At 39.5% G+C, this 24,711-nt stretch overlaps 1 protein-coding gene across 1 annotated transcript in view; it reads right to left on the bottom strand.

Annotated features, from left to right (window-relative positions):
• The window catches only part of LOC104516742 (obg-like ATPase 1), a 58,243-nt gene extending 33,549 nt beyond the window's left edge, over positions 1-24,694 (bottom strand). The window contains exons 1-3 of the mRNA XM_010161175.1: positions 24,578-24,694; positions 22,604-22,747; positions 13,187-13,314 (exon numbers count right to left, since the gene is read on the bottom strand). Coding sequence (XP_010159477.1) covers positions 13,187-13,314; positions 22,604-22,747; positions 24,578-24,678 — 373 coding nt within the window. The 5' untranslated portion in view covers positions 24,679-24,694. The remainder of the gene's footprint in view (positions 1-13,186; positions 13,315-22,603; positions 22,748-24,577) is intronic.
• Between the last annotated feature and the right edge of the window lie 17 nt (positions 24,695-24,711).

The following is a 24,711-nucleotide window of genomic DNA, read 5'->3' on the forward strand; positions in this document are numbered from 1 at the left end:
TACACAGTTGTCTTGTATTCCCTACAAAAATAAAGTCATTTTGTATAAAAATCAGTAATGATGTAACTGTTATAGCCTAATTTCTTCCAATGGGAACTATGCCTCAGATAATTTTAAGTATTTGGAAACTAGATAGTTTTCCTTTATTAAGGTTATGTGGCACAAGAAAAGCCTATTGCATATTTAACACAACCAGCATACAAAAAAAAACTATACTGATTTTACCTACTTTATTGAACTTTACAGAAAAATCATCCTTTACTCAAGACTGCAGAATGTGAGGACACAGCAGTATTTTCCACAAATTTCTATAGCGCTGAGTATCTGCTTTAACACAAGAAAAATAACTTCATATTATGAAATCGTAGCCCAGTCACATGCAAATTCTTCCCATTCACTCTGAAGTGGAAAGACATGTAAATAAACAAAAAATTCAGCAATAGGAAAGAAAGAATATCACAGATTAGGCATTTCCAACAAAAAACACCATTCAGTAGGTATCTGTACAGCTCTGGTCCAGTAGGGTCAGGATCAGAAAACCCTCTGTGTGTTACAAAAACCAGGGTTTGCTTTTGGGTTTTATTTATTTTAAACCATGCAAATGAAAACTACTCCATTCACGTCAAAATGTGTTCATATGGAACAAAACATCTCCTGCAGTCCAGATCACTTTACTGCAAGGCTTTTTTCTCGGTTGCAATATCATCATGTGCTATTAATTTGCTAGCTGGGAAAAAAAAAATACTGAAGCCTAACATGTATTTATATCTACTTGTTAAAAAAAGTACAAGAAAAGCCTTCCATAATGGAGAAGGGAGGAGTAATGGAGGGGGTGGGAGACAAGAACAGGACACAAAAAAACACCTTTTCCAAAGATTGTTCAAGGCAAAAGGGACATGTCACGTTAAACAGTAGTCAATAGCTGTATACAACGAGTAAACAAATTCAGCTCTATGAAAAAAGAACTACATCACCATTTAGTGGTTACAATTTAGATTATTCTAGCGTGTAATACTTTAATTGTATAAAACAAAGCTGATGTCACAAACACAAAAGAACTTCTTGCAAAGCAAGCACCACAAGTAATTTTTATGCTGCCACTGATGGCTGACAAGTGATGAGCACTTTGTTCAAATTTATACTTAAGCATCTAAGGCAACAGGTGGCTTATAAAAAGAAAACACTGAGAGCTTTTTAACTCTTCATTATCAAAATTTTTTATAATATGTTTTATCATAATGACTAAACAATCTCTACAAATAAAAGCTCAACATACTAACTACAGAGAGGAACTATGGCTCAGGGAAAATTATCCATTATTTTGATAAAAGCAGAAACAGAGGCAAGGTTCTGGATCCCATTGACTTGAGCTCTGCCTACTCTCCCAATGTTTTGTAACTGCAAGAAGCACGCTTTATTTAAACAGTACCTTCTGGTATATAAACTAAATCAATTTAAGACAAGAATTTTTATATTTTCTTGCTGTCTTTTCTATATCCCTCTCAAAAAATAGCTGAATATTGCTGCACAGTTGGAAGAAAATTTTTACTTTCAGGTTTTTAAATCAACTCAGAGAGTGATGTTTCAGTTGTTGCTTGATGTAGTGAGTGGCATTACAGAAACGCATTGGCTTTTTTCTAGATACTGCACAGGCCAATGAACAGTTTTGTTTTCTTTAAGCACACAGAGTTATAAAAAATAATTAAAACATCTACACTAAACAGAATGCGGGATAATACTTTACATTTGCATTGAAGTGCAAAAGACTTCCAGGCAAAATAAAGACACCCTAATAGCACATATAATTCAGATTAAAATTTAAAAAGAAAAAGTAGCTTGGAGTGGTACTGATTTTGTTACATTAAAAAAAAAAATGGAAGATAAGTTGAGAAGGCAAAAATGCAATAAGCATACCAAAACCAATCTTCATATTCTGCCTTGTAATTAAAATATGAAATAACCATCTGCTTGATTAAAACATTTTAGTGTTTGCTGTTTTGGACAGATTAAACACACATACCAAGATATTAGACTTTTTCCTCTGCATGGCAATTTTACCACACCATCCCTAACAATTAAAAAATATGACACATCAATATTTTTGTCGTGCACACTACATATATACACACACACAATTTCTATGGTGATGTTCGCTGGATTAATCTTTCTGCTTTGTGACACTTCAGAGCAGCTCAACCCAGAGCCTTAGACTGCCAATCTTTTAGATTCCCTCTGCTTCTTCCCATATTTTCTCTGAAAGCAAGACATCCCTCTCAGGCAGCCTACATTCTTGTAGCTATACATTCCCCCCCCCGGCCTTTGCAACTCTCTCTCACACTTGACTTCCCGTTCCTACTGCTATTTAGTTTTCAGACATCAATTTTCACATCAAATTACCAAAGCTTGCTGCATAAAAATATTCAATAAACCTTGAGGAACTGTTATCTCAGTAACAGCTACTCAGTAAGTACTGAAATGCAAACCCATGCTCAAACATATTTTAAAAGTTTAACTAGTGAAGTGAGCTTGAGGTACAGAAGCTTACCTGCCATCGTCCCCATTGGGAGAAAAAAACTGTGACAGGGTGGAGGGTGGGAGGGAGGGAGGGCGGGCAGGAAGGTTGTTTGATTTTATAAAGTAAGCCTTTTAAACTAACATTAACAGAAATTAACCATGTAATGCCTGAATACTCAAAAAATTTGTTCCACATTTACGGATAAACAGGTTCTGAAGACTCTTGTTGCTGTTGTATCCCAACAACAGCTGAAGCCCCAATTTAACTGCAAAACTCAAAACAAGAACAAAACGTAGCATTTCTGAGGTATTCCACAAGAACAAAGGGTTGGGTTTATAATTAACGCATTTTGTCAACTGCCTCCAGGCACTGAGGCTTCAGGATGTCATTTGAGGCTAGAGACACATCGGCATCAATATTAAAACAGCTTTCAAATCACCTCTAGCAACTACTGCTGGCATAAACATCCAGCACTTACATCCAGCGCAACGCTAATTTTGTTCTTCCACGTTAGATTTCAGGATAAAAATACATCCTGAAATTCACTAAAATTGAACTCAGAGAAAAAAAGAAAGAAGTAAAAACAAGATGTGATTTGCATCCTGTATTTCCAATAGCTGCCTTTTTACAAACGTTTTTCAACTTACCATATCAGCTTAATGCTCCCTCAGCTAGAACAGCACGACTGTTTGCCGGATTACATATTAAATCTTATTAGAGAAATGACCTATTTTTAAAATAACCCAGCAAGAAGAATATGGTTATTTTTAAAAACCTAAAGCACTTTTACTACGTGGTTCTACAATCAATTCCAACAGCACAGAGAGGAGAAAAGGTACTGGAGCACAGGGCTGCTTCAGCTACCAAAGACATACTTATCCAGTGTGCAAGTGAGGCACAAAGCAGGACTGGGGAAGGGGCAGGCCACTCTTTTTCTAGCCATGGTATTTTGGTTGTAGTGGAAACCAGGACTGCTCCAATAAAAAGCAATTCTGAAAGAAAATTGAACCAAAGGTTTTTGTCAGTTTATTACACAGTCTCCTAGACTGAAAAAGGTTCCATCTGAACTGGACTGCTGAACAGAGCTTCTGCTTGGGTGCGACTCCTAAAGCACTGCTGGTGCAGGGGGATACACTCCTTGGTTTCTAACATGCACTACCTGCTGCCAGCAACCTTTAAGCACTTGTAGGACTACATGAAAAGAAAAAGGAAGCACTCTAAACTGACACCCCAAGGGTCTCAGACAAATTTGCTTCGCACACACAAAAAAAAAGGAATTATTTTTTAATTAAGTCTCACAATTACATATCCTAACTATGCTAGGAGCCTTGTTTAGTTTGTCTAGAATAAGTAACTTCCAGCCAGGATAAAAAACACAGAACCAGCTTCTTCCTGGTCTTCATTTGCAGTATTTACTCCAATGTTCGGTAGACAGCAGTATCACATATGTACACCATGGAAATACCAATGCAAGAAATCCACAAGATTAGGGAGAATTAAATTCACACATTTTGAGGGCCAGAAAATCTAGCAGAGCATAAAGTGTATTCAAAATAACTTGCAAGCATAAAGCTTACTTTAATGTAAATACAATGAAATATGTCCAATGAGGTGTGCATATTTGTTTTAGGAATATGAGCTGAACCACACGCACACTGTGGTGTCTCTCCCTTTGAGACTTCAAGTAAGTCTATGCACAGCAATACTTACAGCATACTTATAAAGTATACTGTATATATACATAATATATATATACACTATATAGACTTACATAGTGTATACATACAGTATACTTATAAACTATTAAACTATCACTGTCTTAAAGCCATGACACTTTACACCATCAGTAAAAGACACCCAGGTCACATCAGGTTTCAAAAACAGTCACCTGAACACCCTCTAACACTAGCACATATTGATAATTTCTTGCAAGTGCTACAGAGCAAAACTGAAGTCGCATCTGTATTGCCTAAATAACAATTATACCCTGCCATATGACACAAAGAACTATAATAAAAGTAGTTGTAGGTCAAATAATAGCAATGATTCAGTCATGATAACCTGACTGGTCTTTATTCTCAGGGGAGGGGGAGGTTTACTGGTCAGGTACTTTATGACTCACAGTACAGTATATTAGAAATTTTCTATGTACTCTTTAGAATTGAGAGATTGCCCTTGTAGCTCAGTAGGTAGCTCTCCTGTTTCTGGCCTACGAGGTCATAGCTTTAAGTCCCTGCTGAGGAAACTTAACAAGTTCCATCTATAAATAGAACGGCATTAGATGCTGCTACTCCAGCAAGGGTGGTAGCCTTTAGACAAGAAGTTTTTATGTTTTCATCTGTTCTGATAAGAAAAAGAAATTGGAGAGAGAGAAGCCCAGGATATTAGGCTAAAGATGAATGACAAAGCAGGCTCCAAAATCCATTGTAACTTCAGTCAGCACGAGACTTACAATTCTAGCATTATCAAACTACAATACAAGCTAGAGGAGAATGCAAGAATAATGATTTTCCTTCTAAACGAGGATAATTAATTCACTAAAATTACAGACTTTACAATATTTGAGACTGAAAAGAAACCTCCTAGGTACTGCACAATCAAAATTCAACTTGGGACATCAAGAGGCAAGCTCAGCATAAAATAAACTTTCGAGCTTTTGACTAGTAACAAAGAAGTTTGAACATTCACAGCTCTCATCTTACTCTTTCTGAAGTAAAGTATATGCTTGAGATACATTCATTTAATTATCAGAGATTAAAATTATACCACTCCACAACGTGTAAGTTTTTGCTCCTCATTCCCATATATTTGTGGAGGCTTATTCAGCTCTCAGAGTAACAATTACTTGTGACAAATTTAAGAACAAGGCCTATTTGAAATCCTTATCTGAGTTTATTTGTGCTTTAAGCTGTAGTTACCTGACCTTAGATGAATATGGATTAAAACTCAGGTATCATTTTCACTCAGCCTGGCAACATAATTTACTCTTCAATAAAGACAAAGCCTAACTCAACACAGCGCTCACAATTTTCCAGCACCTTTTCCACAATGTGCACCCATGTGCCCAGGAAAACAAATTCACTCCTCTGTGGGAGACAAAGCTGTAAACAACGTTTTGACGGACAAACACATTAAGTTCTGTTCATATACGTACACCAAAAAAGAAACAAACACCTGCAATAATACAGGCAATAAAGGCGATTTTACAATGCAACTTCCTAGATCTGGGAGACACTGATATGCTCAAGAAAAATGACAGGTCATGCAAAATTCTTCTGCTAGGAGGTTATTATCCTTCCTGTACTACTCCTATTTTCCATGAGTGAAAAATCTGGTTAACTTTTTCACAGCTGGCCAAATAACACTAGTTGATCCTGCACTGGCACTAGATGTGGGTGTACAAAACGTCTCCCTCTTACAGGTTAGGTTTAGCGGTCGCACCAGCAGAAGCTGCACATTAGAAGATTCACAAGAATCCTATCCTGGTCCTTTAATTCCATTACCAATATTTTGGCCAATAACGTACTACTATCCAAAACACACAAAAGTTCTTTTCTGCTCTGCAGATGTTTCTACAAAGTAGACTACTCAACAGACAACCGCTTTGCAGCATCAGCCTTCATCCTAAGGCCTCTTCCCATACCACTGAGTTGAAGAGTAGGGACGTGAGAAAGATACCACACAATGGGATGCCTGGTCTCACCCCTAATCTACTCCCAATTTCACTTACATCCTCGGGCTCCACTGCTGGCTGCCGCACCAACGCTTACGTTTACCCTACATGGTTATTTCTCAAGAGGCTTCTTTGAGCATATGTCTGTATGAAGATTTCTTCTCTACCAACACTTTTTCCTAAGCAAAAGACTGCCATGCTTCCATCCATGGATCCACAGAGAAAAATCCAACAGCATTAGCACTCCAAGGTGGCTTAAGGCTAGTACGTGACACTAACGACAACTGCCTGTGTTTCCCTGCATCAAATTCTTTGTGTCAAGGCAGTACTTCCTGAAAACCAGTCTTCCATAAGTCATTGCCTCTTCCAATCCCTTTTCTACTGGGCATTTTGGAGGGGGGGTGGAGTGTTTGGCCTCAAACTGACTTCTGTGCCCAACCAAAAAAAAAAAAGCTTTATTAAAATGTGCTTCCTTTTGGTTGCTTCACATTATTTAAAAGAGAAAGGAAGACTTGCATGCATACAGAATCCCTCTATACAAGACTGTTTGCTTTAGAACTCAATTTCAACCTGTTTTCAAAAAGCACTTTCCCCAGTCTTGGGCATCACCACACAGAACGTGGTGCGGTATCAGGGAGGTTGCCAAGGCCTGTTGGATTCAGGTAGTGGTTGTTACACACACAGTCTGCTTCTGCTGGCTGCTTCAAAACCGCTGCGAGGAGGAGAGGAGAAATCTAACGCTCCGCTGCTTCTACTCACATCATCTACTTGAACAAAAGGTCTGGAGTAAAATAAAGCTAAGCAGCCTCTGAAAAATCCTCTTCTCCTGCAAAAAAAGCACTTTATATGAGGAAAAACTAATGAAAAACGAATCTGTATACATTTCCAGGAATATCGTTATAAGCCTCCTTTCCCTTTCAAGTTGTTGGACTTAGTATCCGAATGGTGAGAGGCAAAAATCAAAGGCAGGTAACACATGGTCTAAGACAAAATCCCCCGGAGGCAGGGGAAGTTGTGACCCAGTATCCCGATACGGCAACATACAAACATGAAAAAATGGTCTTGCTAATAAAAGTTATTTCAGTTTTGGTGACAATTTTGCAAAAAGGGATAAAGGAATATCATTTTCACAATTCTGTGATCAAAAAAAATCTCCTCTGCAAACCATTACCCAGACTCAAAACACTTTAGAGTATTTTACAAAAAAACAAACCACCCCAAACCCAAGCATCAGTTAACGAAATGTTTCCCACGGCCACAACTGCCACGCTAATTTGAGAGCTTTCACAATTTCTGGTTTTAATATGGAGAAGTCACTGGAAGTTAACTGAAAGTTTAGCTGAACTGCGCGCTACTCCAAATACTTTATTAAACATTAGTTACTCTAACAACAAATAAGAAGGAAGAAGATCTCAAAGATCTATTATCTCCGCAATAGCATACAGACATACATCTTGGCTGTGTAACAGTAACAAGTTCAATATGTGCACGTTAACTTTAAACTTTGGTAGCTCTAACAGTGAAAGGTTTGTATTTGTAAACAAGGAAACATTTTTCTTTAACAAGTGGCAATTACATTTAGTCATATAAATCAAAACGTTTTCAAGAAATTGAACCACAATATGTTGAAGACAATAAAATTCTGTAAGACAGCTATGTTTACACAATTTTCAGGTGAATTTTGACACATTATAAAGATGAAAGAAGCAGCTTCAGATATTAGAAGTGGCACAGCTGAGCTACACCTGCATACACAGAGCCACTATGATTCCCAACGCACAAAATACACATGCTGAAAGGATGAGATGCAACTCATACTTTGTTCACTGAAATGCTAGTGCAGCGGAGTGTGGCGAAGCAATATCATCATATGCCTCCTCTCTGTAGCAGTCAGCTTCCAGGAGCAGCAATCAGCAGGTATGAGTTCTTCTTAGTATACAGGGGAGGGGAAATGCATCATGCCTCAAGTATATAAAAGCTATAGAAGGATTAGCATCTTCATACAGATAATACACACATTTTTATAGAAAGTCATAAATGAAGTCAGAACAGAGGATGCATCTTACTCAGCTAAACAACTTTGTTATCACCACTTTGATTTTTACAGACTAATCAAAACACTGGCAGTATTATTGCGAGTTTCCAATAGCCCTCATGATGATAAAAAACAAAGCCAAGTCAACTTCATTTTAAATGCTGAGCAAAAATCAATATGAGTATTGCCAAACTCAGATGGATGTTTATCTCAGACAAGAATGAACTATACACAGCTCAAATGATTCATATCTATCCCAGTTCTAAATGATGGCAAGTTGCTTTAGAAGTTACCAAAAACCCCTGCAGAAGGGAGAATCAGGGGGTGTGGTAAATATTTCCAATTAGACATAAAACTGGAGTGAAAGCAATTAAAGCTTTTTAGCAACCAATTCACATGGGTCACACCAGTCATTGCTGTAAGACCACAGGGGATGTTTACCTAGCTTCATGGTTCTTTCAGTCTCATCACAAAGAACATCATTTCACAGATTATCACTTACCAAAATTTGCATCATGCCCCTAAAAAGGCAGCTACAGCCCCTCCGCTGTGGAGCCAAAGCACTTCCAGGCAGAGGAGCAAAGCAAGAGTCCCCCACCTCTACCTGCCTGCACTCCCCCAGCATCACGTCACTGTGGGCGGCTCGCACATTCCTCTGCAGGACTGGAAGGCCAGGCGATGGCACGCAGGCGAGTTCTCGAGTTCTTCCCCAACTCCTGCCTGCCCTACTTGGGGCATCAAACCCTAAGTTTTGTTATTTATTTAAAAAGAAGAGCATTTGATAGCAAACTACTTTTACAGACAAACTTCCTTCTAATTTCTGTAACTTTGAAGAGAAAGATTGGATTCCATTAAAAAAACTAAAAATAAGAGAAAAAACGTGGAACATATTTTCCAGAAAACTATGACTGCAGGATATCAGTGGGAAGAGAAACTCGAAAACATGAGGAACTCTGGCTGTTTAACATTCAAAAACTCAGAGCTATAGCAGGAACTAAATACTGACATCTACCATTTTCTTCCCTGAAGCATTATTTAAGAGTAATTTGTAAATTTACACTTGTAACAAGGTTGCCATTTTTAGTCTCCCTTACAAAGAAAGCAATTTTCTACAAGTACTTGTGACTGATCTACCATAAAAGTTGAAAGGTGGTTAAAGCCATGCAACTTGGGAAGAAACGGTATTACAAGCTTTAAACAGCCTCCCTTCTGCCACCTCGAAAACCCTGCTGCCTCAGTTAAAACCATAACACACCTGAAACATTGAAAACAGACCTCCTAGAAGTGTTTCAAATTAAACAGTGAAACTCGGAAGATGTAGTTACAGCTTTGTTCTTTAAAGCATGTGTCAGGTTGCCATGGTTATAATGCTGTAGATGCCACTATCCAGGACAGTTGAAATTAAATTCCCCACTCACTCAGACCTTAAGTAAGCAAGTATATCTGTTTGAGGTTTTCCTAATTGCATTCAGCCAAATATAAAATACACCCCTATCCCCAAGAGACTGAGATAACCTCTGAAATATGGTTTATTTTAAATATCAGTAACCCACTTTCAGCTTGTGCACTTTAATAGAAAAACACATCTACAAGAAGTATCAAAAACCAAGAATATGCTCTGTTCTGTACAGGAAGACTTACCTTGTTTGCTGAGCTAAGAGAATCTACTTCATACTGTTAGCAATCAGGTACAAAAAATACAGCGATGCTCAACACAAACTTGCCTCTCCTTTCACTTGGCCTATTACCCTGCCACGTGCTCCTCTCACACAGGCTGCTGTTTCTTTTGATATATTAAGATATACCTTAAACATAAACCCAATGTTTTCATTGACTTAAAGAACACTCTGTCTGCCAGGGAAGATAAGTGTATCTAGGATATGGAAATCTGAAGGGTGAAAATCCATAACCATTTCAAGACAGACGTACTTTTCCATTTTAAATGAAGTAAGGAAAGTAGGGAACGAGCCAGACAAGAATAAATCCCATTTCTCCTCAGCTTTGTGTCATGCAAGAAAGTCTAGGAAGCCACAGAGCCACACAGAACTTCCACAGTTTCCACAGAAATGTAATTATAATTACTTGGAGAGTACTACAGCCACAGCTCACTTGTGTGCCCTGTGGTGGATAAACTGACAGGCAACAACCTATTGCAAAACCATCTCCTAACACAACAGTAACAACAGTGAAATCTGTTATGGCACCTAAAAAACCCACATGCCAACCTTTTGTCCAAGACAAAACACAGTTCAACACATTCTAAATGAATAAGGAAAACAGGATCAAAACCTTTAGCCTAGGACTACAAAATACCTTCAGTGAGATTCCCAAAGTTTGGCTCGTACTCAACAAAAGCTCTCCACTCCTAGCTAGCCGCTTCCTTGCCTATCATTACGCTAATTAATACAACTTGAGTGAGTTAATTCTCAAACTGCTTCTTGTAGAAATACCAACTGAACCAAGCCAAGTCAACACTTAACAAGGCTTTTGTCAATACCCTCAGGCACACAGACCTGGAAGCCTACAGCACAAACCCCACAATGACCTGCTTCTGACTATCTGCCTGGCATCCAGACTTAAGAAGTGGCCAGTTCTCTGACGGGCTGTGCTTCACGTGCTAGCCATTAACGGGCAGCAGCAGCGCATGCAACAACAGCGTAAAGCCAGGGAGCAACGGCTTCAGTGCTCAAAGGTGAAAATTTGTTCCAGATCAACTCAAAACCCTAGTGAAAACAAACGCTACATTCTTCACGCTTTGAAAAAGCATGGTGCCCAGATCGCTTCCTAGGGCGTCTCTTCTTAAGAAGATTTTATCACTCGCCTCACCTTCAGCAACACCTCCTTTCCAGCACACAAAGCCTCACCCTTCAGTCCACTGCCTATTCCCTTTAACAGGAGCAACCTGTCTGGGCTCCTTTTAAGTCAGCTCCTACTTGACTGCAGAGACCCAGTAACTAGGCACCAGGCTGGAAACTGATGGCCAGTCCCGGGGCACTGGTTCCTAAAGACACAGAGTCCATTAAAAACGGACCAAACCCTGGTAAAGGGCAACAAAGAAGCTTCATGCTCTCCCGATCTGGAGAGTATAAGGATTTAGAAAAACAGTTTAGGCAGTTTCAATAATCTGGCAAAACCCATTCAAATCCCAGGTATATCAGAGACTCATAAAAAGGGATTTTTAGATTGGAAATAATTTTGACAGTTGGGTGGGTGTAAAAACATTACTGCATATAAAAAAGGGTTTATACAGTTTTGTAATTTAAGTTGGCATGGTATGTTGAAAACTTCAGTGAGTTATAGGTTTTAACTAGAGATTGTGCTGTGTAACCAATAGTTTGGGGTTTTTTAACTTACTAGAAGGCTATTACCAGCTTTTAGTGCCAAATCTTCATTTTTATAGCACCGCAGGGAAAGGAAAGTAGAATTAATATGCACTCTGCAAGGGGGGGAAAAAAAAAGGGGGGAGGGGGGGGGGAAGTAATTTTACATCTCTCAACCACAAAAGTTTGCATTAACTTTTATTATTATTACTATTATTTATTAGTAAGTTCAAAAGACTTACTTCACTCTACCCAGTAAGGATCTGGCCTCACCTTTTCAAAATGCCTTAGTTTTAAATATTAACTGTTTAGCTACAATCAACAGCCCCCAGTTTTCTATTCTAATGAAAGAACACATCAAATGACTAACAGAAAAGAGTAGTACTAGATATAAAACACAAGTAAAGCCAAGTTTTCAAAGGAGAATTAATACTCTACACATGCACAAACAGTTATAGCTGGTCTCCACGTGCTAGACAACCTTAAAAAATGCCAATGCTCCCAAAAAGCATGTCCTGTTTTTCAACAGCGTAAGCCTAAGAACATAATACCTTTCCCCACAAAGTTCGTCTCACGTGATTGACAACACAGTACCAGCACCCTGCACCAAATCAATGCCTAGGTATTTCTGATGCATAACAAACTGCATTCGACTGGGGTAGCACACTTACCTATTCACCAAGCACGCAGACTGTAGAGACACATCAGCTCACTGGCCTGTACACATGTGCTTCAAAAACAGGCTCATGGGAACACGGGTTCTAAGCAAGTCAATCAGTACCGTAAGATAATACTATTCCATGCCTTTGGGTTTTGTTTTAGAAATGCCCTGCCCACAAAAACACTTTTGCTCCAAACACCAAAGTATTTCTTTTGTTGTTTATTTTGTTTTATTGTTACATCACTCACTATATAATAACGGCCAACCAAAACACAGCAACAAAGGTGTCCAGTTTCCTCAAATCTGCACAAACGTTAAGCTCAATCTTTTCATTCCAGAAGTCACTTTCAACACTGGAAGTGTACTGCAAACCAACCCACTCTTTCAATAAGCGTTAAGTGCCAGGTTTGCAAATGCTGTTAATGTGACTCTCTGAAGGCCAGTTCTGCATTGTGGTAATCAGTGATGAAAGAGAAAACCAAAACCCTTGGTTTAACTGAGACATGATGTTCAGAAGTCACAGGGGTGGGGGACTCAATACAAGTCACACAGAAATCAGGAAAATGAAAGAATTGAGGCTTGCCCTGAGAGGAACAGAATCCCAGAGACTGCTACTAACTCCACATTTGCATTTTCTACTTCCATTTCAGCCTTTATTATCACATTCCATTCCTTCTCCTTTATGAAACTAAACAAATCAACTGCCACATACTGCTGGCAAAAGAAAACAACAAACCATTACTGCAGACTTCCAAAAACCCCGTTCCTTTTTATGTCTTCAGCACAACGGCAATGAAGAAAGACGTACCCCTTAGATCGCAGAGGATGGGAGTTTTCTCAGCTAGAAAAACCCAAAACCTGATGGCTCTGAATTGAATGGTAAAAGTTAAACTTTTAATGGATATTTGCTGACAGTTTTTAATGAGAGTATAACAGTGCTGTCCTTAAACTATAGGGAGAGCATATAAATGAGTTTACATACGCATCAGATGAAAGATCCCATCACAGGCGTTAATATGAGACAAGAAGGAATTTCCTAAGCCTTGGCCAGTGTGGGCTCCTTTCACAAGGCCAGCAATATCCACCACGTTCAGAAAGGCTGGGATTTTGCTGAAACATAAAAGTTAAAAGTTTCATTACTGAAGCATATTAGCCAAAACTTTCAGCACAGAAATAAATTCAGAACATGAAAATATGACATTTCTTCTTTCTAGAAGAAGTTATAAATGACAGGAGCTTTCTTCCTTATCCAACCTGCAATGTATAAAAGACAAGATTCCCCCCCCTTCCATGCAAAACATCATCCACTCTTTAATTTCTCTGTCATTATTCATGTAAAATTATGTAAACTGGTTTCTAAGCATGCCATCATACTGACAACTACACAAATAATCAGCCACGAAGTCAGTCACCTGCAATGAGCAGTTTTCACAGTACCAAAGGGATAAGACACATCAGTGGCCATTGTACTCTGCTACTGCACACGTCTAAGGTTACCATTCAGTTCAGGAAGTTATGCAACTTTCCCTGAAGGGCATTTTTTTAGTACATTTCAACAACTTGAAAGAAAGCAGAAAAGTTAAGATGAAGCCTGGCTTTAGAATGTAAATGGCCATAATGTTTTCCACTGCAGTTAACAACAACGGGTTAGCAGAGGTGTCTACACAACATTTTGCACAGCAACAACACAACAGTCATGAAGTTCAAATTAGCTTACAAAAATGCATAAAAGCTTTTAGAGCTATGGGAAATGCATAGGGCAATTTATAAGCTGCGAGCCTTTTGTCCTCTGCAGATATTCAAGTTGTAAAATTAACAAGTAACTTAATGGGGATTAATCTTTCCAGGTATATTCTAAACCAAGTTACTTCTCAAAATCCATCTGAGTCAGGAGAAAAACAACTAAAACTTCCTGATAGGGCATTGATTAAAAGCACTTTCATGTGCTCACCACTTAGGTGTGAATGAGTGCTAGGGATAACCTAGCCAGTGACCTCCTAGCCAATCCTAGACAGAAACCTTCTCTGGACAGTACTGCACTTCTGAAGTCTTTATTGTCCACAGCCCAAGCTGAGCTTTGTTTCTATTAGTATGGCAGCGGGTTGATAAATATATTTGGGTTGTCGAAAATTGAGGTATTTGACAGCATGACTGTCACATCTGCTGTCTCACATGACTCTTGTCAAATCCGCAGCAGCAGCAAACTCCACTAGCAGCAGCAAACCACCCTTCTTTCCTTACCCTGATGCCTGGTAGGGCAGCTGTGGCCCAGACCGAAAAAAAGAGGGCTGTAGTTATGGGTATCTATGGAGCACTGTCTGCTCAGGGCAACAGCCTTTGGTAGAACAAAACAAGTTACCAACTTTTTTTTTTTTTAGTGCTACCCACTTGCATTTGACTGCAAATAACACAACACATAGTTTAATAATAGCAGATGCATTGCCTCACTTGAAAAGAACTCCCTAATTTGGGAAGAGATGATCCATTAGAGTCTGTCTTAGTATGCAACATGAGTATTTCTGGAAGTGTGGTGACCTAAAAGCTAAAGATCTTATCCTGATTTTGTTTCTGATCTTCCCCTAACGCTTCCCAATAAAAATTATTTCTTTCAAGTAAACTAATTTCACAACACAAGATCTGGACAAAATCTTTTCCTTTACCAAGGTGAAGTTCAAAGCATCACTAAACCAGGCATAGTAAGTTAGGAACTTAATGACATGAAACACATCATTAATACCTTTGTGAAGTGCTTCAAAACAAGCATGAAAAAAACACAATACCCAGAAGTGTGAGTCTAACAAAAATGCACAAGAAAATATTTACAACATAGCATGAGTTACTTGATTTCAGGTACACAATATGGTGATTCTTAGCTTTAAACCTCACTAGGCCCATGAAATGAAGAACCCATCCTCGGGCCAACAGAAACTAATGTTGAATGCAGTAGAAAGAACATGAATATGAGTACATTCTGAAGTAAACAAACTTTGAAAACGTCCCATTTTCATCCCACTATGGTTTTCTAAGCAAACTGTCATTTTTTTAGCTACCAGTACACAGACTCAAATGGAAACATCAAATCCTTAAGTTTAACACACTACCAAGAGTAATGCACATTTTGAAGGCAGAAACCAGTAATTCCATTAATGCATTACCCCAATAACTCCTTTTGCCTGACAGAACCACAGAGCTAACACATACCTCAGAAAAAAGAGCAGCAACTTCTCAGTCAGAATTATAATTCTTTGCTTTTCGACAGATAACTAAGTCAACAGCAAGGTAGAAAAAAGCTCTCTTTAAAGCAATTCTCTATTGTCATTTTAAACTGTGTCTCAAGAAAAACAAAAGCGGTGTGAGAAATGTTCTCAGCTCCCCTCTCATCATTCTGGTAGGATTAACTTCCTGGCCACTCATCAGAATTCACACTTTCACTACAAAGATGTCCCATTAGAGCAAGACAGATACCTTCATATGCAGATGGCCACTCTGCCTCCATAATCAACCTCATTTGCTAGACAATGGCGAGAGAACCTCAGCATATTTATTTCACAATTGACTAATGCAGCAAGAGACCTTTGAAGACAAGTATCCGGGTTTCCAGGACGTTTTCTCACCTTCACCTGAGGTACCACAATGCTAAAACTCCAAGCAAAATACAGCCATCTCCATTCTTGGCAGCTCCCTTGCTAAGCCCAAATCTCTAGTTCATCACAGAAAATGAATGCAGAGAAAAGCAGAAAAAGGCACAAACTAGTCACACTTGCCTAGGCTCTGGTGGACAAAGAGTAAAGATTATGAAACTAAACAAGCAGAAAACACTGCAAAGAATGGGGGAAAGTACCATCTCTCTCAAGTGTGGTTTAGTTCTTTTAAATGTAGGAGACTTAACGGGATCGTTCCTTAGCCCCACCTCTAAACAGATTTATTTCCACTTCTTAAGATTCGTTAATCAGCATTAGCATAGTGTCACTGAGCCTCAAATGATCATCAGGAACAGGTGGCATTAACTGATCATTTGTACCCATCAGTGCAACACCAATCTACCATAAAACATTTCACAGGAATTCAGAATGTGAAACAGATCACCAAACCCAGAAGTATCTCTATATTTTAAGCACAGGCACAACCCTTGAGCAAGGATTTCTTACCTCACCCATAAATACAGCAACAGTGGGTTTGTGCTGGCATACTACCTTCACCGCACAAGGTGCTGTGCAACGAGGAGCACCGGACGCACTGGGCCAAAGAACGAACAGTTTCACAGTCCAGCCGTTAGGATACTGACTCAGGAATAAGAGACTTGGGCATCCATAGGGTTATGGTTTTGCAGGGGAGAAGGGCTATCTCTCACCACCTTTGTTTCAAACTTCTGTCCAAAACAGTTACTTAGCAAGAGGGGTTTCTTTGCCCGGCCTGTTTGTTCAGCACAGTAGTACTTAAACAGTACAGTACAGCCAATTACCTTTTCTATTTTAAAATGCACACACATACAGTATCTGCAGTTTGTTGTGCATGGGGATTTTTTTTGTGGGTTTTGGGTTGTTCTTTTTTTTAAATTTGAGGGGACGAGGCATACATTTATTTTGAGTTTCCACGAGAACTTCAGTAGAGAAACCTCGCAGGCAGCATACAGCTGAAGCTTTGAGACTGAAACATTGTAACCAAAAAGCCGTTTCTCTCCCTTCATTTTTGTTCTTCTAGGTTTCCACAATCCCTCCTCTCCAATGAAAACAGCCCAATAATTTCTCTGCAGCGTTTACTACCGTTTACTGAAATCTCACATCCACCAGGAAACCCTGGAAAGTCACGACAGCTTCAATTCAGTTCACAATGCAGCAATTTTCCAGTAAGTCTGGTTGATAATTCTCCTAACACTCGCTTTCCTATTTATTTCTTGAAGAGTTCAAGAAATTTCTCTTAACTCAAACGCCACCTGGTCCTAGGTCCCACATACCAAAAAGGCCAGATTCCTCAGAATTAGGGCAAAATGCCCAGCTCCCCTTTTCTCTTTGATAAAGCCAAATGTGCAACCCATCTCCTGGTTCCAGCACAGGCTCTTCTGCCTTTAAAGTTGTTATTTGAAATCTGTTAGAAAAGGGCAACTCTTCTTCCTTACCAGGAATTAATATAACTTAAGTAGGAGTCATCCATTACGAGTTCACAAATGACCTCAAGTGAAAGTAGAGACAAAGGAGAACACATATATTGTGACAACTTCTTAGAAGTCCCTTCATCCCTCAGTCTGTCCTCACCACTATTTTCAGCTCATTTCCGAAGAGGAAAGAAGAGTTCACAGTCCTTCCCTCTTCCAGGGGACTGTACTCCCTACTGCAGCTTCTGCTGCCAATCTTGCAAGAAGCTTTGACCAATGTAAGCAAAATAACTCACAGGGTAATTAAAGCAAACTGCTTCTGAAAATGAACACTGGTCATTTCTATGCAAGAACAATTTCACAAATAGCATTTTATCCATGGTGCTGTCAAACAAGTCTTGAACCTAACAGCACAACAGCCAGAAGTGAAAAATCTGCTAATTGATAACTTACATTAACAACAAAAAGCTGAAAGATTCAATGAGGATTAAGACACATACTCAGTGTCCTGTGTATACCAAAGGCCTGTATTCTCTAACTATTCAGTACGTCATTACACCAACAAAATACAACTAATTAAATTTTGCCTTCTCCCACCAGGCAGAAAAGACAGCTCAAGTCACCACTACTTAAGGTCTCTCATCCCCTCCTGACAAATTACGTATCTGCATCGCTACAAGCATCACAGGCGAGTTGATTTACACAGACTCAGAACTACCTGAAGAGAAGGCGCACAGCAAGGGAAGAAGCCCATCAACAACAGGCCACACTTGCCAAGTTTCCACTATTTTCTGTGAAAAATAGGCTTCTCTTACAAACGCTGATATGGCACAATCACATCCAGCTAAGTTACTCTGCTTTCACTCTGGAATTACAGATGGTTTCCGTGTACATAAATACTCTTTTTAAACCTGGAGTACGCCCCACATGATGTCATTCAAAAAGTCCCACTGCTGATGTGCTTTCTAACAAGTCCTTTCACCAATCGACTACACAACTTTATCAAGTGTCCGAGTATGCTACCCTACAGTAACTTAGAGAAAACTTCCATTTAATACTACACAGGACTTCCATGACCTAGACAACAATGGAACTTACTGCTCCCACTTAGCTCAGTAACCATCGCCTGGGCACCAAAGGCCTGAATGCATGGAGTTTAACAACCTACACGCAAGAGAACAAACCAAAGCAACTCACTGACCAAAAGGCCAGAGATCCTGAAGTACACTGTGCCACGCTAGCGCTGACAGGGGTAGCTGCACTTCACGTGTGACCCTCCTGAGATAACCAGGACTGCTTTAAAATTTAAGTTTGAAAAGGACATCCAAGACAGGTTAAAAACCAGTCTAAGGTAAGTAGAAAAGTTAGCATTGCAATAAACATCGTGTTTTGAGAACACACGCGTGCGGGACAACGCACGTGCTCACAGGCGCAAAAAAATAATTAAATGAATACTGGTAACGGGAGAAAGAATGAACCAAACTACTTAAGTTTTACTCACTTCTGCTTATAATCACATTTGATTTTAACCAGAGGAGGAAGCAGAACCACAGACTCCAAAATCACTTACCTTATTAATGTTTTCACACAGGTTGATTACTATCAGCCAATGCAGTCCTGCAGTTTTAACTATTCACAGTTGTAAACTGCGTGTGTATATACTCAGAGGCTCTCAAGATATTTGTGAGTTATGACACAAATCACTTGTTCAAATGACATGAGGTAATTAAGCAGCATCTTAATGAAATTTAGAACAAAAAACGTGCAAGACTAACTTTAATGAAGCTTTGAAGTCACCAAAATTTATTTAGGTGAGCTCCATACAGAGTTCTTTTCTTGTTTAAGCAGCCCATCATTTTTAAACACACTTAAACATTAACCATAGTTAACAGATCAACTGTTTCTGTCTTCCAAGTTCCAATTTTCAAGGCAGGAGCTATCTGCCAAGACAAAGAACATCTCTGTTCCATTTCAGAATTAGCAGATCTCAAACTCTGCTATCTGGTTAAGATTCATAGATTAGGTGGGGGGAAAAGATAGACCTTTCTGCTTTCATTCAGAATCAGCCCAAAGAAAGTAGTCTACTACTAGAAAGTTACTAAACTGGAACCAATTCAACCATTATTCTGTCAAACCAAGTACCCATACTGGGGGTAGGAGGACAACAAAATAAACAGCCAAGAGTCATTCCCTTCTGAAAAAGCTACATGTTGGAACAATGTAACAAATAAGAGTTTTTACTGAACATCACATAAAATTTAAAACAAACAAGTAAGTAGTTGAAATACATGATTTAAGTTAGAACAGAATGTAAGCTAAGACCTTACAATAACAAGCATTGAGAATTATGTATTAAGGACTCTTCTGTTTTTAATATCCACAATTTCACTCACACCAGAAAGCGAGCAATGGGTAACATCAGAGCTCAAGGACATTTGCTTATCCAACTCATCTGGCAGCAACAAAGCTGTTTTTACTGGAAGTTCTCAGAGCCCACCTTCTGCGTACAGTCTACACCACTGAAATTACTCATTGTAAAGTCATATACAGCACCCACTGGTGCAGAAAGAAGCAGCACAGGTTATACATTCTGACAGCCTACCTTAACCCATTAAGTACAGATTTACCTTTACGCGAGAGTCTCTAAATTGTTGCCTAGGTGATTCCATTTACAAACATTTACATTCCCAATTAAGCAATACCAGTCAGCTTTCAGCATGGGCTAGCAAGTAACTGCACCCCAGTTCCATCCAAGCTGATGCTTTCTTCCTGAGGAGACAGGAATGGATCTTCAAGCAACAGGCAGTACCCGGAGAGCCTACCTCTTCAACCCACGTAGCAGAACAGCTGCAAACTCACACTAGCAATATTCTCGGCAACTGAGTGTCTCGTGTAGTAGCAGCAACCTCAGCTCGCTGTGACGGAGAGCAACTGCCAGCCCTGCCCAGTCCAGCCCCAGGCATGAAGGCAAGTCACATTAGCCTCCCGTACACTATTTTAGTTAAAGGCCAAGTCACCTTTCCTCCCCCTCTCCCAACAACAGCTGATATGTCATGACTAAGTGTATGTATGGGGAATAAAAACCTGAATGCTTTAGATTTTACAAGACAAAACCTTGAGACTGGAAAAGAGTCTCATTTAAAGAGAACTCAATGTTGATAAAACATTATGCGTGCACAGACTGATTATGTCTACTAATTCAAACAAGCAGAAAATTAACACAGAGCGTATTACATAAAGATGAAGAACAAAATCAAGACTATACAAGAGACATTTAGGAATTTAAATGACAATTTGGTGGTGTGTCATCATAGAATCACAGAAAGGTTAGGGTTGGAAGGGACCTTAAAGACCATCTAGTTCCAACCCCCCTGCCATGGGCAGGGACACCTTCCGCTAGACAAGGTTGCTCAGAGCCTCATCCAGCCTGGCCTTGAACACTTCCAGGGATGGGGCATCCACAGCTTCTCTGGGCAACCTGTTCCAGGGCTTCACCACCCTCTCCATGAAGAACTTCTTCTTGATATCTAATCTAAACCTCTCCACTTTCAATTTAAACCCGTTACCCCTTGTCCTGTCACTACAGGCCCTATGACCACAACCTTCTTTTCCTGAGTTAGTCTCAGACAGACAAGCACAAACAGCTCAAGAAGGGTTACCATAATCTACTGTGATACTGAATTATCACTACGTTATTACTCTTAGGGTGAAATATTAAAACCATATAAGCAGCCTAAGTAAACTCAGGAGCTACAACTACCAACAAATCCACACATCCACTGATTTTAAGTAACAAATACTCTCTTAAAAAAAAAGTCAAAAGACCATTCAAAAGAGAGATGATTTACTATTTATAGCCATCTTATTATCCAATTCAGTACATTGACTGAATACAGATTCAATAAATACATTATTTTCATTTTTAAGGATAACTTGGCTCCAGGGAGAGCACGTTTGCGAGATGGAGAACACGCATATAGGTACTTGCAATCTTAGCTCTCCTTCTAAGGAGCATGCTAAGAGAGGTAGTAATCTCTTTGCCACGTCAACTATTAATTTAGAAGTAGCCAGCCAGCTAAGTGAGAAGAAAACAAGATTACTGATGTGGCCAAAGCAGCAGTAACACTACAATTTACAAAAAATCTGTCAACAAAACTTAAAAGCCACACCATTATCTCTGCACAATCAACAGCCAAAGTTTTGCCTCAAATTCAGCAGAGCTTTGTTTCATGATCCATACGGTAACAAGTAGGCTTAATACTCACTTGAGAAGGAAAAACAAGGTAACATGTTACAACAATCCAGCTAAACAAACAGCTCTGTATTAACGCACTTTTTCAGCATTTAAAAAGTGCACAGGTAATAGAAGCAACTTGTTTGGACCTGAAAATTAAGTTAACAAATGGATTTTTAATCAGTGACTAATTAATCTTTTTTTAATTGTAGGTGCGACTTGGCTCTAAAACAGAGGCCCAAGTGTTGAACAAAAGCACAGGTGTGCATGCTAATGTGCCCTATGATTTATGTAAGCTCACTTTATTCAAGACACCCCTGCAAGTAATTGCAAACTGAAATTTAGCAAGTCAAACGTGCCTAAGCTTCTGTTTTCTGAAAGCAGCTGAAGTTTTGCAGTTCAAGCAAGAACCCAGTTCCCACACTGAACATACAGAGCAGATTACAGAAACTGTCAAGAGCAAAAAACACTCATGCGGCAAAATTAATACACTCCTAGAATAAGGAAACAATTAGAAGAGACACATTGTAGTCATATTTCTGCGTACACCAGGTAACAAGTACTGGAGCCTATAAAAAGCAGAGAAAGAGTCAGGGGAAAAAAGGCTGCCCATAAAGCTCACTGTCAAAAGCCTGAGGACACAGGAATGTTGACAGATACCTGTTTGGCTACCTACAGCATATACAATATTCAGAACAACACAAAATACAGGATGGAAATTTTACAAACGAGCAGCCTCGTGACACGTTAGGTATGTCCACTACTGTTCATTTTCCAGATCTCTTCAGAAGCTGCACCAAGTCACCTGGGAGCCACCACCTCCACAGACAGGAACACGAAGCACCAAACGGTGCTGAGCAACGACTGGCAGCTCCTAGATTTCTCATATCACAAAGGTCCTACTGGGGGGGTTGAAGGTATAATCCAGGTACACACATAATTTCACATTCTAAACAAGATGTCAATAAAAACCTAAAGACATTACAGTTGCATTGAACTTCTATGAAAACTTTGGGTTCAGTAATGCTATTTCAGCTGATTAGCTGAAGAAAAGTGTTAAGAACTTGAGTTACCTCGGAGGTTTGTGGTACAGACACAGGAAGTCAAATCTGTCATCCGGCACAGGTACTCGACTCTCATTTGGATCAATAGTACAGAAAGGAAAATTCTCTGCTGCTGCTTGACTCTTGGTTAACACATTGAAAAACGTGGATTTCCTACAAGCAAAACATGCACATTCTGTAAAAAGTTCCAATAAGAAGCATTTTAAAAGGGCTAGACAGAAACACATCTTATTCCAACCCAAAAGCAATAGTGAACTTTCCCTTTACTTCAACAACAGTGACTGTTGCTCTGATTCTAGTACACGACACCTTCAAATATGCTTATAGAGTGTCCCACTAAAATCCAATGATGTTTACCTCTTTTCCTGCCCTTGAAAATTGCTAGCTGACGTGTGCACGTACAGGAAAGAAATTTTAAGTCAAAAGCAGAGCACAGCTCTATTGGCCACTACTCATTTCCCTCAAGCACATAGTGAGGAACGAGCTCTGTTCTGCATTGTTTCCTCTGATTTATTTGCACATTAACACCATTTCAGTATCTAAGCAATAGAAGTCAACAATCAAAAGAGAAAAAAGGGGCACAGAAAGCAAACCACATCACAGTTAATCCATTACAAGTGATCTGTGCATATGAAGGCACAGGTCTACTTTACCAAATATTCTTCATCCTCATTCAATATCACTGGGGAAAATATACAAGTGGTATCAGGGAAAAAAAGAACATTTTCACTTAATCCAAGAGACAGAAGTTCATGACTTACTGCTAAAACAAAGTTCTAAATCAACTCCTGAATTTTCTACCATAAGTTTTCTGGGTTTTTTTGTTGGTTGGGCTTTAGGATTTTTTGTTTGGTTGGGTTTTTGGTGGTTTTTTTTTAGTTTCACATAATTTCTCATCCACTGAAAAAATAAAATCTGAAAGCTGCCCTGCACACAGCCAGCACGAGAGCAAAAGTCAGTCACAGTTTTCTCTGAAAGTTACATCACAACATAACTGCAAATGTTACTTTTCGCCATTGCCATGTTATACAAAGTTACCGCAGTTTCACATAATTTCTCATCCACTGAAAAAATAAAATCTGAAAGCTGCCCTGCACACAGCCAGCACGAGAGCAAAAGTCAGTCACAGTTTTCTCTGAAAGTTACATCACAACATAACTGCAAATGTTACTTATTGCCATGTTATACAAAGTTACCGCTAATTATTTCCTTTCAGCTATGCCCTTAAAAAATAAGTTAGAATGAAAAGGCAAGGAAGTAGTACTTATTGCTCTGAGACACACTCAAAGACTTTTCCTCTAACTCTTTAAAGTTTGAGAATGCTGAGAACTTCTTTTAGTAAATATGAAACACAAACTAATACTGGTAGTTTCACACAGATGTTCTCCAGGTAATTCATCATCCTCCATAAAAATATATAGCTCCTTTGAGGAGCCACAAGAACTACTGGTGAGAAGCATCACAGAACTATTTATCTCCCCAAACTGTAACTTGCTCCATTTTTTTCATTATAAACTCTGAATAAGTTTCAAAAATGTAAGTCCTCTTTACTGCTTCTGACAGTATTATTAACCCCTCCCTGTGCACATCATCCTCTCCAAAAAAAGTCAAACATAGAAGGGATTTGTACACCCGTGTGCATACGTATTTGCCACCGTTAGACATGCGCAACGGTGGAAGTACAGAATTGCAAGTAGTGTTTTATAAAACTCAGCAACTGCTTAGACTTTAATTCTTCACTGTTAATCTTGCCTAGACTTGGACATACCAGCCTCATGCTGCCCGGATATTTTACAACACTCCACGTGTAAGTCGCTCAAGCTGTTAAGTCTATCGCTGAGAAAACACGGTTAGATGGTACCCCCCAGCCCGTATGCCCACCTACGTCTCCGCCCAGACACGGCCAGGTCACTGTATCCGAAGCAGAAGTGAACTGGGGGAGAGGGGGCAGCCCCGGCCGCCGGCCTGCTCCCCTGCACCTACCCAACGTTCGGCAGCCCGACGATCCCGATCTTCAGGGACGTCCCAAACCTTCCGATGATCGGGTGCGCTTTAACCCCATCGCCTCCCTTTTTCGGGGGCATCTGAAAGCCGAGAGGACAGGTCACGCTGAAGGC

This window comes from Eurypyga helias, unplaced genomic scaffold (genome assembly GCF_000690775.1).
Source record: "Eurypyga helias isolate BGI_N326 unplaced genomic scaffold, ASM69077v1 scaffold18371, whole genome shotgun sequence".
Taxonomy (NCBI): Eukaryota; Metazoa; Chordata; class Aves; order Eurypygiformes; family Eurypygidae; genus Eurypyga; species Eurypyga helias.